Here is a 15,915-nt window from a genome sequence, read left to right as displayed (position 1 = left end):
AAATGGGTATCGAGCCAACATTCCCACCAACAGCAAAACGACCTCCATTTTGTCAATTTGACTAACCCCCTAACTCACTTTACACTGACCCCGGGGTCCCTTGGGCGGGAATCTCTCCTCCCCCCAATCACTCATCGCACCATGCATTCCACATTCACTCCATACATACAGACCCGCCGGCCTCACTCACTCAACATGTCTCCACCTCACAACTCTTCAACACACACCGCTGAATTCTGCCATTCTGCTCACTATATCCCCTCTACTACCTCGTGCTCCCACGTCGTCCCTTAAACTACAGCACGTTCCTTTTAACACTACGTAGCTAAGCTACGTCCCCTCTACACACTCAAAGTCTGTCCATGTCCTCAAAATCCTCAAATCATTCCCCATTTTTGCAGGGGGTCTTCCACCCCTGCCTAGGCTCATGAACTCGCAGCAAGGCTCTGCGAGCCTTGCGCCTCTGCGGGAGCGGCTGTTGCAGCTCCGGCTCCTCCGGCAAGACATATCCATGAAGGCGTAAGATCGCCCTTGTAAGGTCTCAGGCGGTCCACGTGGACGATCCGGGGGAGGGCTCGTGGTCCCATTTTAATTTTCAGGACCACGTCACTGATTTGCGCCAGGACGACCCCCGGGCCCTGCCAAGGTGAGGTAAGCTTTAGGCATCTGCCCTTCCTCCGCCGGGGGTTGAAGAACCAAATCTTCGCCCCCGGTGGGTACTCGCTCACCTGGCTCCAGTGGTCGTACCTGCGCTTCATCTTCATACCCACCTGTTGGAGCTGGTGCCGAGCGAAGGCATGGACTTTCTCCATGCCTTCCTCCAACCGACGGGCATAGCCCTCCCCTGGGGGTCTGTCAGGACGCTCAGGCGTCGGACCGCACAGCAAGTCGACGGGGCCTCTCAACTCCCGGCCATACATCAACAGCGCCGGACTACAAGCGGTCGCCCCATGTTGGGACGCACGATAAGCCATCAGGAGATACGGGAGATGTTCGTCCCAGTCCTCCTGATTATTGGCGGTGAAGAGAGCCAATTGTTGGACCAGGGTCCTATTGAACCTCTCCACCATGCCGTCAGATTGTGGTCTCAGAGGCGTTGTTGGGGTTTTTCGAATTTCTAGGAGTCTGCACACCTCCTTTAGCAATTCGCTCTCAAAATTTCGCCCCTGATCCGTGTGCAGCTCCTCCGGAATCCCATACCGACATGCAAATCCTTCCACGAAGGCCCTTGCCACGACCCCAGCTTCCTGGTTGGGAAGGGCAAAGGCCTCCGGCCATTTGGTGAAATAGTCCATGATCACGAGGATGTATTTTTTACCTTGGCGAGTGGGGGGCAATGGTCCCAAAATGTCCATGGCCACTCGCTCAAGGGGGGCCCCAACCTGATGGAGTTGAAGTGGGGCCCTCATCCTCCGTGCCGGTCCCTTTTTAGCAGTACAGGCGTCGCATGCTCGACACCAGTTCTGTACGTCGCGTCCCATGTTAACCCAATAGAACTGCCGGCGGACCCGAGATTTTGTTTTGGTCCTGCCCAAATGGCCGCCGGCGCGGGTACCATGCACCTGCTTCAGAATTTGGGTCTTAAACCCATCAGGGACTATTACCAGCCAATAAGTCTTTTCTGAGGGAATCTCCACCCACTTGTGATACAAGATGTTATCCCTCATTTCTAGGGTCCTCTACTGAGCCCAGTACGCTTTTGTTCGCGCTCCGAATGGGGTGATCTCCTCCCCACTGGGCCTCTTGTTTTCCTGGACCCATTTGTACACTGGCCCTATCACGGGGTCTTCCCGCTGGGCCGTGCTCCACGCCAAACTGCCAAATTCCTCCCCCGCGGTTAGTGGCAATGTTGGGCCTCCCACCCGGGCCGCACGGGCTGGGAGTTTCTGGGAGGTGTCCGCCAATTGGTCCCTCTCCTCATTCCTCGTGCAATATTTGCAGTTTTCTCCCAGACAGGGGCGTCGAGAGAGAGCATCGGCATTCCCATGAGCCTTACCGGCTCTATTGGCCACACTGAAATCGTACTGCTGCAACTTTTCTAACCACCTTGCAATCTGACCCTCCGGTTCCTTGAACCATAAGAGCCATTGCACGGAGGAATGGTCAGTTCGAACCAAAAATTTCCTCCCGTATAAGTATGGGTCGAAATGGCTCACTGCAGACAGCATCGCCAATAGCTCCTTGCGAGTAACGCAATAATTTCGTTCGGGCCTACTCATGGCCCGACTGTAATACGCGATCACTCTTTCCACACCCCCCTGTGTCTGAGACAAGACTGCTCCCAATCCTTCCTGGCTTGCATCCGTGTCCAGGGTATACATCCCGTCATCGGTGGGGTACGCTAAACGGGTGCGGATGTCAAACACCCCTTTAATTTGAGGAAGGCCTGCTGGCATTCCTCTGTCCAATTAAATCTCGACCCCTTCTCCCTTCTCCGATAGCCATGCCCAGGAGGGGCCTGGCTATCTCCGCAAAATTTGCCACGAAGCGCCAGTAGTAGGAGCAAAGACCCAAAAAACCCCATACCTGTTTAACATTTGTAGGTACGGGCCACTCCTCTACCGCGGTACTTTTCCCTGGGTTGGTTTTTCACCCCTTCGCGGCCTATCACGTGTCCTAGATAGGCCATCTCTGTCACGAACAAAGTGCATTTCTCCGGGCTCAACTTCAGCCCTGCCTGCCTGAGGCGCCCAAGCACCTGGTCCAAATTGGCTATCGCCTGGGGAAATGTTCTGGCGTGTACCAGGACATCATCCAGGTACACCAGGCATGATTGCCACGGCATGCCGCCCAGCACACGCTCCATCAATCTTTCAAAGGTGGCGGGGGCGTTGCACAAACCGAACGGCATCACAGTGAACTGATACAGTCCCTTCCCTGTAGAAAATGCCGTTTTCTCCTTCCCCGTCTTATCCATCTCCACCTGCCAATACCCACTCTTAAGGTCCAAAATTGAGAACCATTTGGAGCCTGAAACGGCGTCGAGGGTATTGTCAATTCTCGGCAGGGGATAGGAGTCTTTGAGTGTCACATTGTTCAGCTGGCTCCAGTCCACACAGAAATGCGTGGTCCCATTCTTCTTTTTAACCAGCACAACCGGTGACATCCAAGGACATTCCGAGGGCTCAATGACACCTGCATTGAGCATCTTTTCAACCTGTTCATCAGCCTCCTCTCGCTTACTCCATGGGAGCCGTCGAGCAGGCTGACGGACAGGCCGGGCCCCATCGGTGTTGATCTGATGTTACACCAGGCCCATACGTCCAATATCCTCGGGTGACAAGGAGAAGATTCCCATAAGTCGGTCAACCAGTTTGTGTAAGCCGTAAGGCCTCCCGCTGGGCATCCTCCAAATCTACACTACTCCGATTTACCATCTCGCAAATGGGATCGGGCCAATTCCTAACAATGTCTGGAGACCCCCTCTGGGGCCGGTCCGGCTCGATGTTATCGTCGCTCAGTTCTGCGACTTCTATCACTGGGGTGCAATCTGCCACCTTCGTACCTGGTTCCGTGCTAATATTTATTACCCGAACGGGTACGATAGGCCCGTCGGTGTTTACTCGGGCGCGGCTCATGACTAAGCCCGGGGTTGATTGCCCTGCCAGTAGTTCCGCCAGGCCGCAGGAGCCCTGCCACGTTGGGTGTGCCCGCCACCGGGCCGGTAACACTGCCTCTGCACCCGGGGGAATGACCACGGAGTCGGGAGCCTCCAGCTCCACCCTTTCATCCGTGCCCATACCCCCTAATGGCACTTCCTCACCACCCAACTGCATGACTCCTCGGCCCAAGTCGATTTTGCAACCACCGGCAGTCAGCACATCCAACCTGATTAGACATGGGTCGCACACCTTCGCCACCCAAACCTCTATCTTCGTTTTAACAGTGCCCAATTTAAAGGACACAAAACCATGTCCTATGATGGGGGCCGTTGCCCCGGTAGCTAGCTGCAAACTATGATTTTGCAGACGGTGGATCTCATCCCAACAGTCTACACTTGAATCAAGGACCACAGGGCTGATCGTGGCGCTTGCTCCTGTGTCCACAACGGTGTCTACCCCTACGCCGGCAATTTTTCACCGAAATGTCAAACTACCATTTCCAATTTGGCCACAATTGATGACCTGTCGCAGTTCTGAGGGCTCTTCTCCATCTGAATCTGCCGAACACGGCCCTACATGTTCGGCACCTTTTAGTTTCCCTGGGACTGGTGGGGGGGGGGTGATGGTTGGGCCTGGCTATTCCCATCGGCCCGGGGCAGAGTTGGTGGTCTGGGGGACCGTGGTTCTTCTCTGTGCGGGGCGTTACACTCCCGCCACAGGTGGTCCCTCCCGCCATAATTATAACCCCTCCTCTGGTAAGGTGTCTGCCTCCGGTTCGCCGAAGTATACCCCCCTCCGTTCCGAATTGGGATACCCCCTGATGGCCCATCCCTCGCCCTCCCTGGGCCCGACCGCTCCCTTTTATCTCTCCCAAACTGCTCGCTAATCATGCCCCGGATCATCTTTTGCCAATGCGCCTGGTCGCCTAGGGTCACCCCGGCTCCCAGCACACCGTCCTCCACGGGGCCCACCTGCCGGAGGGGAGAGACTGCTGCCTGCCTGTCTGAAGGATGAGACAATACAGCAGAGGGTGGAATAACCAGCAAAGAGAAATGGGCAGTTTTTTTTCCAGGGAATCAGAAAGATAAATAATTGATGATGAGGAACAAGACTGGGCCCAAGACTGCCTTATGGCACTCCAGTCTTGACAAGGAGAGTAGGTGAGAGGATCCTTTTAAGAGCTATATGCTGAATATGGGGTAAGAGGAAGTCGGTGATCCATTAGAGGGGTGGCATTGGATGCTATAAGCAAAGGGTTTGAAGATCAAGGTGGGTTGCCAGATGATCAAATATATGAGTTACGTCCAGAGAGACTTCCCTGATGTCATGTCTGAAATTGAGGGCTTCCATCCACTAGCAGAATACCAGCCCTATGGCCTATTTTGTTCCAAGCGTGCAACACCATTATCTGACACATACATTTATTTTGCAGTGTATAGGCAACACACTGCTACCTTGGTTGCTCCCAAATAACCCTTGTTATGTAATGAAGCAAGACCGTGTGTGTGTCACTGTCACTGTCACTGTCACTGTCAGTGGTGGAGGGGAGCAAGTGATGCAATCGCTCTACTGTTAATGTGCTCGTAAATCTAAAACGACATTTCAGCTCCTGCCTGTACCTATAATAACATTGTGGTTATCATTGTGTTTTATTGTTATGGCAGTGTTATTGTTTCTTTTGAATAAGTTTTTAAAATTTTTATTGCTGCAGAATGGTGATTCGAGTGAAGATGAACCTCTATCAAAAGTTGTGGAAAAGGGCAGAGAAGATGCTGGTGATGGACGGTTAAAGGAGGGTGTAAGGAATCTTCAAGGAAGAGCAGGAAAAAGAGTGAGAGATGATGGAGGGGAGAAGGCAGAAGATGAGGTCCCAAAAGATGTGAAAAAAAGGAAAAGTTCCCAAAGTGGTGAGTATCTCACAGTTGGCCTGATTTTATTATTCCCGCGCTTTCGAAGAAAAGCGGGAATATTGTGATTGTCTCTGCCGTACGTCCGTACATCCGTCTGTCTTACCCTGTAACTCCGCCTACACTGTTTGAAATAGGAACTTGAAACTTTGGAACATAGTAGATACTAGCCGAAACCCCGTCACAGACGGGGCACAAAATTGGTCCTTCAGTATTAATTTTGATTATCTGTCGAATGGCGTTGGTCCCGTCTCGATCGAATGAAATTGAGAAATTGAAGTTACCCGGTGACCTTGGCCCCTTGATCCCGTGACCTTTGACCTTGAACTTGACCCCCCCCCCCCCCATGTCCGTTCTCATGTCCCAAGGATCACTCATGCCAAGTTTCATCTCATTCCATCCAACGGTTCGGCCGCCTATAAAGGACGAACAAACACACACACATACATACATACAAACATATTCTATTTTTTTAGTATCGTAGATATGTATGAGAAAGTGCACAACACTTTTGGATTTTTGATATGACCCATAGGGGCCGGGCCAGAGGGGTTGGGGTCATGGGGGTCGATTTAAAAAAAATTGTCTTGTAGCTTTTTAAATCAAACATATTCATGAGTTATACATTTAACAACATATTTTTTTCAACACATGATGATCAGAGCGTGCTTTGGGGGTAGGGGTTGCTTCGCGGATAGGGGGTCAAAATAGCTCCTCCTACACCGTTTTCATTGAGATAGGAACTTGAAACTTTGGGACATAGTAGATATAGGTATGGGGAAGTGCACAACACTGTCGGATTTTTGATATGACCCCTAGGGGCCGGGCCAGAGGGGGTGAGGTCATGGGGGCTGATTTTTTAAAAGTGTATTTACCATTGTGCATGGTAAATTATTTTATAAAGAACTTACTTATGTGGCCCCCATGAGTGACAAACAGTCACAGGTTTTACTGTATTTATCTAATTGATTATGAATAATATAATTCATATTATACACAGTTCATTCCTATGATTAAATTGATGCACTGTGCTATATTGCTGGACAGTGTTAAATTAATGTTTCATGAAATGTTGACATGCTTGCAATGACTTCTGATTTAGTAAACATAGTAAGTCTTTGGTCATAAAGCACATCAAATAGAAAAGAATAATCAATCCATTTTGCAAGATAAAATTTCACCTGGTGTTAATGGGACAAAGCAGTGTGCGCGGGAATATGCGATGGTGTGCCATCGACAACGTAGTTCTAGTGCATACTTCTTTCTCTTTTCTTATTGGGCCTCCAACAATCCTCTCCCACGTTCCTTGAATTCAAAAATATAAACACATCAGTGTTGTCAGGTTGTTTGGTTGTCTCTATCTCTATGTCTATCTTTGTTGTTACCCCTTTTTGTATTGAATCAGAATCACATTATAGGCTGCATGGGTAGAATTACTTTTTATGATGCAGCTCTAATTCCATATATTTCCTTCAAAGTTATAAATCAATCTTTTTTTTAAAGTGCTATTATTGTTTCGTTCCCTTCTAATGTTTTTTTTACATTTTTTTTTTTTTGTTTTTTCACAGACAGTTCTCCAAATGATTCTTCAAGTGAAAGAAGCACAAAAATATTATCACCTGGTAACCACAACACAGATCGGCAGAAGACTCGTAACCCCAAAAGGGGACGAAGCAAAGATGTTGAGACAGGAAGTGAAGAAGAAAATGAGGAATATGATGACATAAATGGGGATCGAGATAAAAAAAATCATCCTCAGAGACCACATGAAGGGGACAGTGAGGGAGATGCTTGTAATGAGAATGATATAGTTAGCAGTAAAGAGAGTGAGAGAGATAGCAGAGAGCAGAGCAAGACAAGAAGTAAGCACCAACAGAAGAAGAAAAGGAGAGTTGGTGGAGAAAATATGGAAAGGGGGAGAAAGAAATGCCATAATATCGATGGCAGTGAGAAAGGAGGAAACGAGACGTCTCAGGAACTGAAGCAGCCTGAGGATGTTGAAAGTGACAGTGCAGATGAAGAGGTGAGTCAAGGAGGGAGCAACGAAAAGAAGTCTGAGGGAGTAGAAGACGCATTTGAAATGCAGGAACAATGTAAAAGTGAAAGCAGTTTGGAGTCTGGGATGGACAGTGGAGCAGAGAAGAAAAAGTCTGGGAAAGAAGACTCAGAGAGTGATGGATATGAAGAAAATGATGGCAGCAGCAGAAAGCGTCAGCACACACAGAAAAAAGGAAAAACCAACACACAGACTATGATCCAGAAAAGTGGTCACAAAAAGGGGACAAAAAGCAAGGGTGAAGGAAATGGGAAGGTGGGTTCAATATATAAATATATATTTTTATTTTTTTATTATTTCATTGTTTATAAAATGAGGTTCAAGATTGGAGTAAGAATGAATATTTAAAGTAAAGATGTTATCATATCTATGGTCATTGTTGAAGCAGGTGTATAATTGAAAAGCATGGGGAACATGAGAAAGGTCCATTGGTTAAAAAAAATAAAAATTTTGAATCGTCCTTAAAATTATTTGGTTGTAAAGAGTAATTTTTAATTTTTTGGGTTACAAAATCTAGGCTTATGGAGGAGCGAGGTGTTGACTCATTGAAAACTTGTTGACAATGGGGTAGTGGGGAAATAAATGAGCAGGAAAAGAGAGGAGAGGAGGAATTGAAAGACTGTAACCTGCAAGTATGGGTGGGTTTGGGAAGGGTTATTGGGGGCATAAAATATTTTGAGTCGGGTTGGAAGCTGGTGCATGAGTATTGCCATCTCAGAGATGATATTGTGTTGACTTAGGGATGTTGTTCCCCAAGCAGGAGAAAAGAGGAACAAAAGAATGGAGGTGAACCCTAAGCCTTTATTTTGGAAAGTCAATAAGGAGAGTGTTACTGGAAGGGTGTATGTATCCTGGAAGGTCAGAGGGCTGAAAGAACAGGGTGAGTAAGGCTCGAAGATGTGCAGTTTAATCGAAAAAAAAAAAACTGACCTGTCTGTGGACAAACAAAAAGCCTGATACTTCTTTGTTTTGGGTGATGCCAATGATGATAGCTTTGAGTCTACAGCATCCCTGAATGAGAGGTGTGAAGTGGGGAAGCACCAGCCTGTACCAGAGAGCAGTACTTCAATAGGCTGTAAAAAGTTAAGATTTACCCAGGAAGGACTTGGGATGACAAAGGATACTCAGTATGCAGCTGGCTTTGGGAGGCACCTTTGATAGAATGTCTGCCCCAGATATGTTATGGGTATTCGGCCCAGAGATTTGAGGAACTGGACTTTTTTTTTTCTTCCAGTGGCTGATCAAGGATGTAGTGCCTAAAGAAACTGTACACCCCCTTTAAAATTTTTCACCTTTTGTTGCCTTATAGCCTGGAATTAAATTGCATTAAATCAGACTTTTTCCACTTTTATTTACACATCGTAACCCACAACTTCCAAGTGAAAAACAAATTCTACAAATTTCAGAAAATTAATTAAAAATAAAAAACTCAAATGTCTTGGTTGGATCAGTGTCCACCCCCCTGAGTTGATACTTCGTGGAAGCACCTTTGACAGCAATTACAGCTGTGAGTCTGTTGGGATAGGTCTCTACCAACTTTGCACACCTTGATCAGGCAATATTTGCCCATTCTGCACAAAACTCTTCAAGTTCAGTCAAGTTGCATGGGGAGCGTTTATGAACAGCAATGGTCAAGTCATGCCACAGATTTTTCAATTGGATTTAGGTCGGGGCTCTGATTGGGCCACTCAAGGATATTTATCTTTTTGTTCCTTAGCCACTCCAATGTAGCTTTGGCTGTATACGTCGGGTCGTTGTCATGCTGAAATGTGAACTTCCGTCCCAATTTCAGCTTTCTTGCAGAGAGCAGCAGGTTTTCCTCTGGGATTTTTCTATATTTTGCTCTATCCATTTTCCCTTCTCTCCTGACAAGTGCCCCAGTCCCTGCTGATGAGAAACATCCCCATAACATGGTGTTGCCACCAACATGCTTCACAGTAGGGATGGTATTCTTTGTGCAATGTGATGTGCTGTGTTGAGTTTGTGTCAAACATAACATTTTGCATTTAGGCCAAAAAGTTCCATCTTGGTTTTGGCGGACCACAAAAGTTTTTGCCACAGGGCTTCAGAATTAGCAGAGTGGTGTTTTGCATACCTCAAATGGGACTCGAGGTGGGCTTTTTTGAGTAATGGCTTCTTCTTGCCACCCTGCTGTGCAGGCCAGACTTGTGGAGTGCTTGGGATATTGTTGTCACATGCACACAGTGACCAGTCTTTGCCAAAAGGCATGTAGCTCTTTCAAAGTTGCCATTAGCCTCTTTGTGGCCTCTCTGATCAGTCTCCTCCTTGCTTGCTCATCCAATTTGGAGGGACAGCCTGATCAAGGCCGTGTCTTTGGTACCCTACGCCTTCCACTTTTTAATGATTGTCTTGACTGTGCTTCAGGGATCTTCAAGGCCTTTGAAATATTTTTATACCCATCCCCTGATCTGTGTCTTTCCACAACCTTATCCCAGAGGTCTTTTGAAAGCTACTGGTCTCGTGGTTGAGTCTTTGCTGTGAAATGCACTACCCAGCAGAGAAACCTACAGGAACAGCTGATTATATTCTGAAATTATCAGAATCACTGCAATTTAACACAGGTGGAGGCCAATTAAATTGGTGTGTGATTTTGAAGGTGATTGGTTATACCTGAACAAATTTACAGTTGCTATTATAAGTTGGGTGGACACTTATCCAACCAAGATATTCTAGTTTTGTATTTTTAATTAATTTTCTGAAATTTGTTGAATTTGTTTTTCACTTGGAAGTTGTGGGTTACAATGTGTAAGTGAAGGTTGGAAAAAGTCTGATTCCTCCTTCTCCTTCTCCTTCTCCTTCTCCTTCTCCTTCTCCTTCTCCTTCTCCTTCTCCTTCTCCTTCTCCTTCTCCTTCTCCTTCTCCTTCTCCTTCTCCTTCTCCTTCTCCTTCTCCTTCTCCTTCTCCTTCTCCTTCTCCTCCTCCTCCTCCTCCTCCTTCTTCCGTATGGCAACTTACCTGCCGGGGTAGCTATCATTTCTTGGAAGCACGACTGTGTCGCTGATGCAGTGCCCCTCTACCAGTACACACTGGTACTCATTTCGCCGAACTTGGAAGGATGAAAGGCTGAGTCAACCCCCTGGTGTATTAATTCAGCGGCCAACAGGGAGCCTAGGATTGACCCCAAGCTGCCACCTTAACCACAAAGCCAACACCAGGCTCAAGGTCTGAATTAATGCAATTTAATTCCAGCCTATCAGGCAACAAATGGTGAAAAATTTGAAAGAGGGTGTTGACTTTCTCTTGGCACTGTATATCGATGAATTCTGGAGGTGAGAATGCGAGACTTCCATGGATTGAGCAACATTTTCTGTGTGTCAGATCAGATTAGATCCTTTTCATATCTGCTGAAAGGGATGGAGATGTTGCTGGTCTGTCATTTGTATGGTGTACTTTCATGGAATAATGGTGAAATGTTTTCAAAGTAGAAAAGGAGGGTTTTCTACAGCAGTAAAAAGGCAATATGTATGAGGATGCAATAGACAGAACTTGGTGAGCAGAGTGCTGCACCTGATGGTGTCGAAGGCTCATGACATGTCTCGAGACAGTCCTGACCTCTTGTCTTAAGGTTGGACGCCTCCATCCATTGTCAAAAGAGAGAAGTAGCAGGAAATCCCAAGTTGAATGACTTGGATGGAATTCATGTTAATGATCATAGACATCAAGCCATTTGAGAAGAGGAAGCACTATGTTGACTGAGATTTTTGCCAAGTGGCTTAAGCACTCAAGCAAGCACTCCAATTAAATGGTTTATGAGGAACAGCTAGCTTGGCAAGCGATAGCAAGCTGATTGGTAATGGCACATCCCTGAAAAAGCTAAACCGCCGATTTCTTAACATTTTCAGATTTCACTCTAGATTTCGAGTTATTTAGTCCACGTTATCCGATCCTCCAAACTCAAATTATATTTCTATGATAGCTTGAATAAGTCCGTGAGAGTAAATCATGGAAAATCGCATCATATAATTCATGAAATCACTCCAAGCTCCTAATTTGAAAACTGCAGCACTTACAAAAGCAATGTATACAGCAATTTGGAGGTATGAAGATCAGGCATTCGATGATATCAGTGAGGAAAGTGAGAAAAACATTTTGAGCACTTTATCGTTAATAAACCGTTGCGGCTTGTTCCAACTCAAGGCATTGTTGAGCAGGCCGAACAAAATGGCGAATTAAAACCCGAGCAAGAGTGAGGTGTCCGAGAATGCACCTGATAAAGGTAATAATTAAATACGCTTGTAAAGGGGTGTTTTAATTAACCCAAACACCCAATTTTCACTCATGCATTCCCTTGGAGTTCCCTTAGTATGTGTGCAGTTTCAAGCTGCTCGGATTCATGGTGTTGGAGTTTTGGAGGACGCACACACTCGCTCATACAAACACTCACAAACAAACACGCACACACACTTTCCCAACTGCATGGATCATCAGATCTTCATCAGCACTGTTCTAAATCGAGGTTTGGATCCTTTCAGGCGAGAACCTCTCCAAATGGAAGATCCACAACCTTGGTCACGGATCCACGTCAGTAGATTAACTACATCAGTAGATCCACAACCTCAGGTGTCTAGGCCCCTTTCCTGAATTGCACAGCTCGCAAGCCACTAGCGGCCCTTGGTGGCCTAAAGTGCACCCCCTGATGTGCGGCTGATAATACACAATTGTGAAAATACTCCATCATAATCCGCCATATATGCTATCAAACTTACTCAATGGTTTCAAATGAGTGTTCCAACGAAAAGCATAAAAGTAACATAACTACATCAGGGTATGGTTCCAGTGTACAAACAATTACGCTTGCAGCCCAGTTAACCACAACAAAGAAAAGTATGTGGAGACTGGGCCTAATAGCAGCCATTATGGAATCCTGCAGGTGGTGTGGTGGCTCTTGCACTGATGTCTTATCTGCAAAAGTGGCCCCCTTCTAAAAACATAGTGAAGATCACTGGTCGAGGCAGTCAGTCAACCCATTGTTTTCATAAATACATAAGAAACATTGTTGTGGATTCTGGGTTCGAGGCTTGCCACGAGGGGAAGCACTTTGGTCCCTCTCAAGTGATCGGTCTTGAGGCCGCCGGGCACAAATCGTTCTGCACACTGTCAGGTTGTTAGGCAGCCAGTAACGCCGATTGGCAGGACCATTCCAGGCAGGAATACATTACTTCACGTGATACCTTACCTGTGGACGGCCGGTCAATTGAGGTCACGTGCCCTCGATGCGTACTTGCGTTAAACTTACTGTCAGGTGCAGCCGAGTAGAGCTGCCAAGTACGCACTGGCTAATAAACAGATTGTTGGGGTCGAACTTCCCGGCTATGCAAATGTGCGGACCATGCCAGACCAATGAAGGAAAAGATGAAATGAGCTGGGTACATTTATAGCAAGCAATTTATTACAGCAAGGCAAGGAAAATTATGTGGCAAAGTACTGGGTGTATTCATAAAATGTACAGTAGGGGAAAGCAAGGAATTTGTCGGTGTGGCAAAAGAAAATACAATTATTTATGAAAGAGACAGTGATTTTCCACCAGTGCAGAGTTACACTGATATTAACTTATAAAATCTTACTTATGTTACAGGTGCCATCATACACACACACCCAAGGAAATTAGAGTTAGCCCAGAAAGGAGGGAAGCAGTTAAGATGTAGGCGACCTCGTTGTACCTGGCGCGGTCGGACCTACGCAACCCAATCGCTTAGGAAGGGGCAAGAGGGAAGAAAACTGGAGTGTCTACAGTCGATGAGGAGGAGGTGCAAAAATGTGGTGCAGCTTGATGCAAGAGGAAAGTGTGAAAGGTGCGAATCGGTAATGCTCTTTTAGTGGACGAGGAACAGATGGAGAAAAGATGCGTGAGAGCCTAATGGGAACGTGTGAGAAAGTCTGGAAGTGGTAATGAATATTGGCTGAGGAATGAAGCCGAGCGCCGATGACCTGGCAATTACCTCGGCACATCTTGGTAACTGCTTACTCGCCTCGCTTGGTTGTGCTGCCCTCTCAGCTCGGTTGTGCTCGGCTCGGTAAAGGCTTCGAAGAGATTCATCTTGGAGTCTAGACGAAAGAAAGATTGAGCTGGATTTGCTCTCTTTTATAGAACCTGTTGTGGAGGAGGGGTCAGAAAGCGGATCAAAAGACCCTATAGGAGGTTCCGAGCTCCCCCATTGGCGCATAGCAATAAATGGACAGGTCCAAAAAAGCCATCACCCTGTGGCGTAGCCACACCCCGTCAGGCTCCAGAGCCGAAAATGGCCTCAGTTTCCTCCGAGCCTAGCCACGCGACACAGCTTTGCAATGAACATTGGCCGAGGGTTTTTGTGAGTGTTCTCTGGCCCTAAATTTACATTGAACTCCGCTTGAGCGTTGTTATTTAGCGGAATACCGGAGCTACCTGGGCGTCGTCGTACGAGCCCCAGTGCATATTTGCGCTTCTGGTTACACACTGAAACACCCCAGCTCGCATTTGTGGTGAAGCGGTCGGGCTTAGGTTGTTGTGGGGAATATTAGGAGGCGTTTGTAGTGATCATGGAGTGTGTTGTAGCGTTGTGTGGAGGCTCTGAGGTTAGGCGTCGGTTGGTTTATGGCGCACCATTTGAACAGGGAAATGGCACACATATGCAAATGAGCTGGGTTGCTGCACCTCATGACTTGTCGAGTAACCTGATATGGCATGCGTGCTTCATGTGTGAAATAAAAGGAAGACAAGAGATGAAAGAATATGGGGGTGAAGACCTAATTTATAGCCCTATGCAACACATCTTGTCCCACGTACCCACAAGACATATGTAAAGGGCTAATTAAGCTAATACTAATGAGATAGCTGTCTTAGGATCGCTATATGTTGCATGCCATTGCCTCGGAGGAGTGCCGGTTTTATTGAGCCTCAACAATATAAATATCTAAAATAGTGGATTTTCCACCAAAATATAATGACAAATCAGCGGGAGAAGCTTCACTAAAAGAAATGTCAATCACACACTTCTCGTATTTTTTTTTTCACACAACTGTTCCTAACAATTCTATCACAATAAAATAAGCACACACACACACACACACACACACACACACACACACACACACACACACACTTGACTGACTGACACACTGACATTTATTAGTAGAGATGGTCCTCAAAGACTCATGGAAGAACTTTTGTGGAAATCACATACAGAATAGACAATAGTATGTCAAATTACTTCACATCTTTACAAAGAGGTCAACGTACTTTTCCCTGAATGACGAGGACAGTGCACAATGGACAAACATCTTGTATATGGGATTTAAACTTTGGTTCCATGAAGTAGACGTCAGATTGGAACATTAACAGCCCATCCTGGATTCCATTATGGATTACATGTCTTTGCCAACAATTAGGTAATCTTACCAGCCTGTTGTTGAGTGGATGGTTTTGAACCTTTTAGGATGGAAGTGATGTTAACTGACTTCTAAACAGGAGTGTTTTGATGCAAGTTAAAGGACAAGCTGTCAGAGGAAAGCGAGAGCAGCCGGGCAGGAATTTAGACCACTGGCAATGATGTAATCGAGGTCCATTACAGAGGTGGGGTTGAGGTTGGTCAGAATTTAATTTATCTTGTGTGACATACATGGTGTCCAGGAACAGGAGATAAGGTGGGACCAGATTAGATGAGGTGAAGGTAGTTAAGGATTGCTTGGTGCATGAGCTTTGGAGCGATTTCCCCACCACATAATGACAACGAAAACCTTATATTTCTAGGCTTTATTAAAATGACCATTGCTTCAAAGCAAATTTTGTGTATGTATTTGTACAGGTACCTGCAAATGATGAAGACCATCCAGCCATCCAGAGGTTGAAGCGTTATCTGGTAGCATGTGGTGTGAGGAGACGCTACCAGCAACTTTTTGAGGGCTGTACCTCACGTCGTGCCAAGCTTAATCGGTTACAGCATGAGCTGGAGGAACTTGGAGTCAAAGGTGCTTTTATATATCACCGACATTCCCCACTATCTTTGTTAAATTCCTATTATATTTATTGTTGCATTCATTAGGGTGGGGTTATATCTAGATACCATATATTCCGATGTATTAACCGCACCCATGTTTTACACCCTCAAAAAAAAATAATGTGTGTATATATATATATATATATATATATATATATATATATATATATATATATATATATATATATATATATATATATATATATATATTGTTGCGAATCCGCGCCCGCCGGCGTGCGGATGGCCACGTAACTCGAATCGCGGCACGTCGCCCACCGGACGGACAATTCAGTCGTGACCCTCCGGGAAGTATCGCCCGGAGCTAGTCACGGGTGGGCCTTTCGACCTCACCACAA

The 15,915-nt window shown here is 46.3% G+C and overlaps 1 protein-coding gene across 4 annotated transcripts in view; it reads left to right on the top strand.

Annotated features, from left to right (window-relative positions):
* Nucleotides 1-15,915, top strand: part of LOC147018180 (uncharacterized) — a 58,185-nt gene that overhangs the window by 25,871 nt on the left and 16,399 nt on the right. For all 4 annotated transcript variants that reach the window (XM_085897609.1, XM_085897607.1, XM_085897608.1 and 1 more), the window contains 3 exons: nt 5,314-5,509; nt 7,078-7,820; nt 15,368-15,530. In XM_085897609.1, coding sequence (XP_085753735.1) covers nt 5,314-5,509; nt 7,078-7,820; nt 15,368-15,530 — 1,102 coding nt within the window. The remainder of the gene's footprint in view (nt 1-5,313; nt 5,510-7,077; nt 7,821-15,367; nt 15,531-15,915) is intronic.

This window comes from Eptatretus burgeri, chromosome 10 (assembly GCF_056783735.1).
Source record: "Eptatretus burgeri isolate ZD-2024b chromosome 10, Ebu_testis_v1, whole genome shotgun sequence".
NCBI classification, from domain to species: Eukaryota; Metazoa; Chordata; class Myxini; order Myxiniformes; family Myxinidae; genus Eptatretus; species Eptatretus burgeri.
Note: the sequence above shows the minus strand (reverse complement) of the source record. Positions and strands in the feature narration are given on the sequence as shown.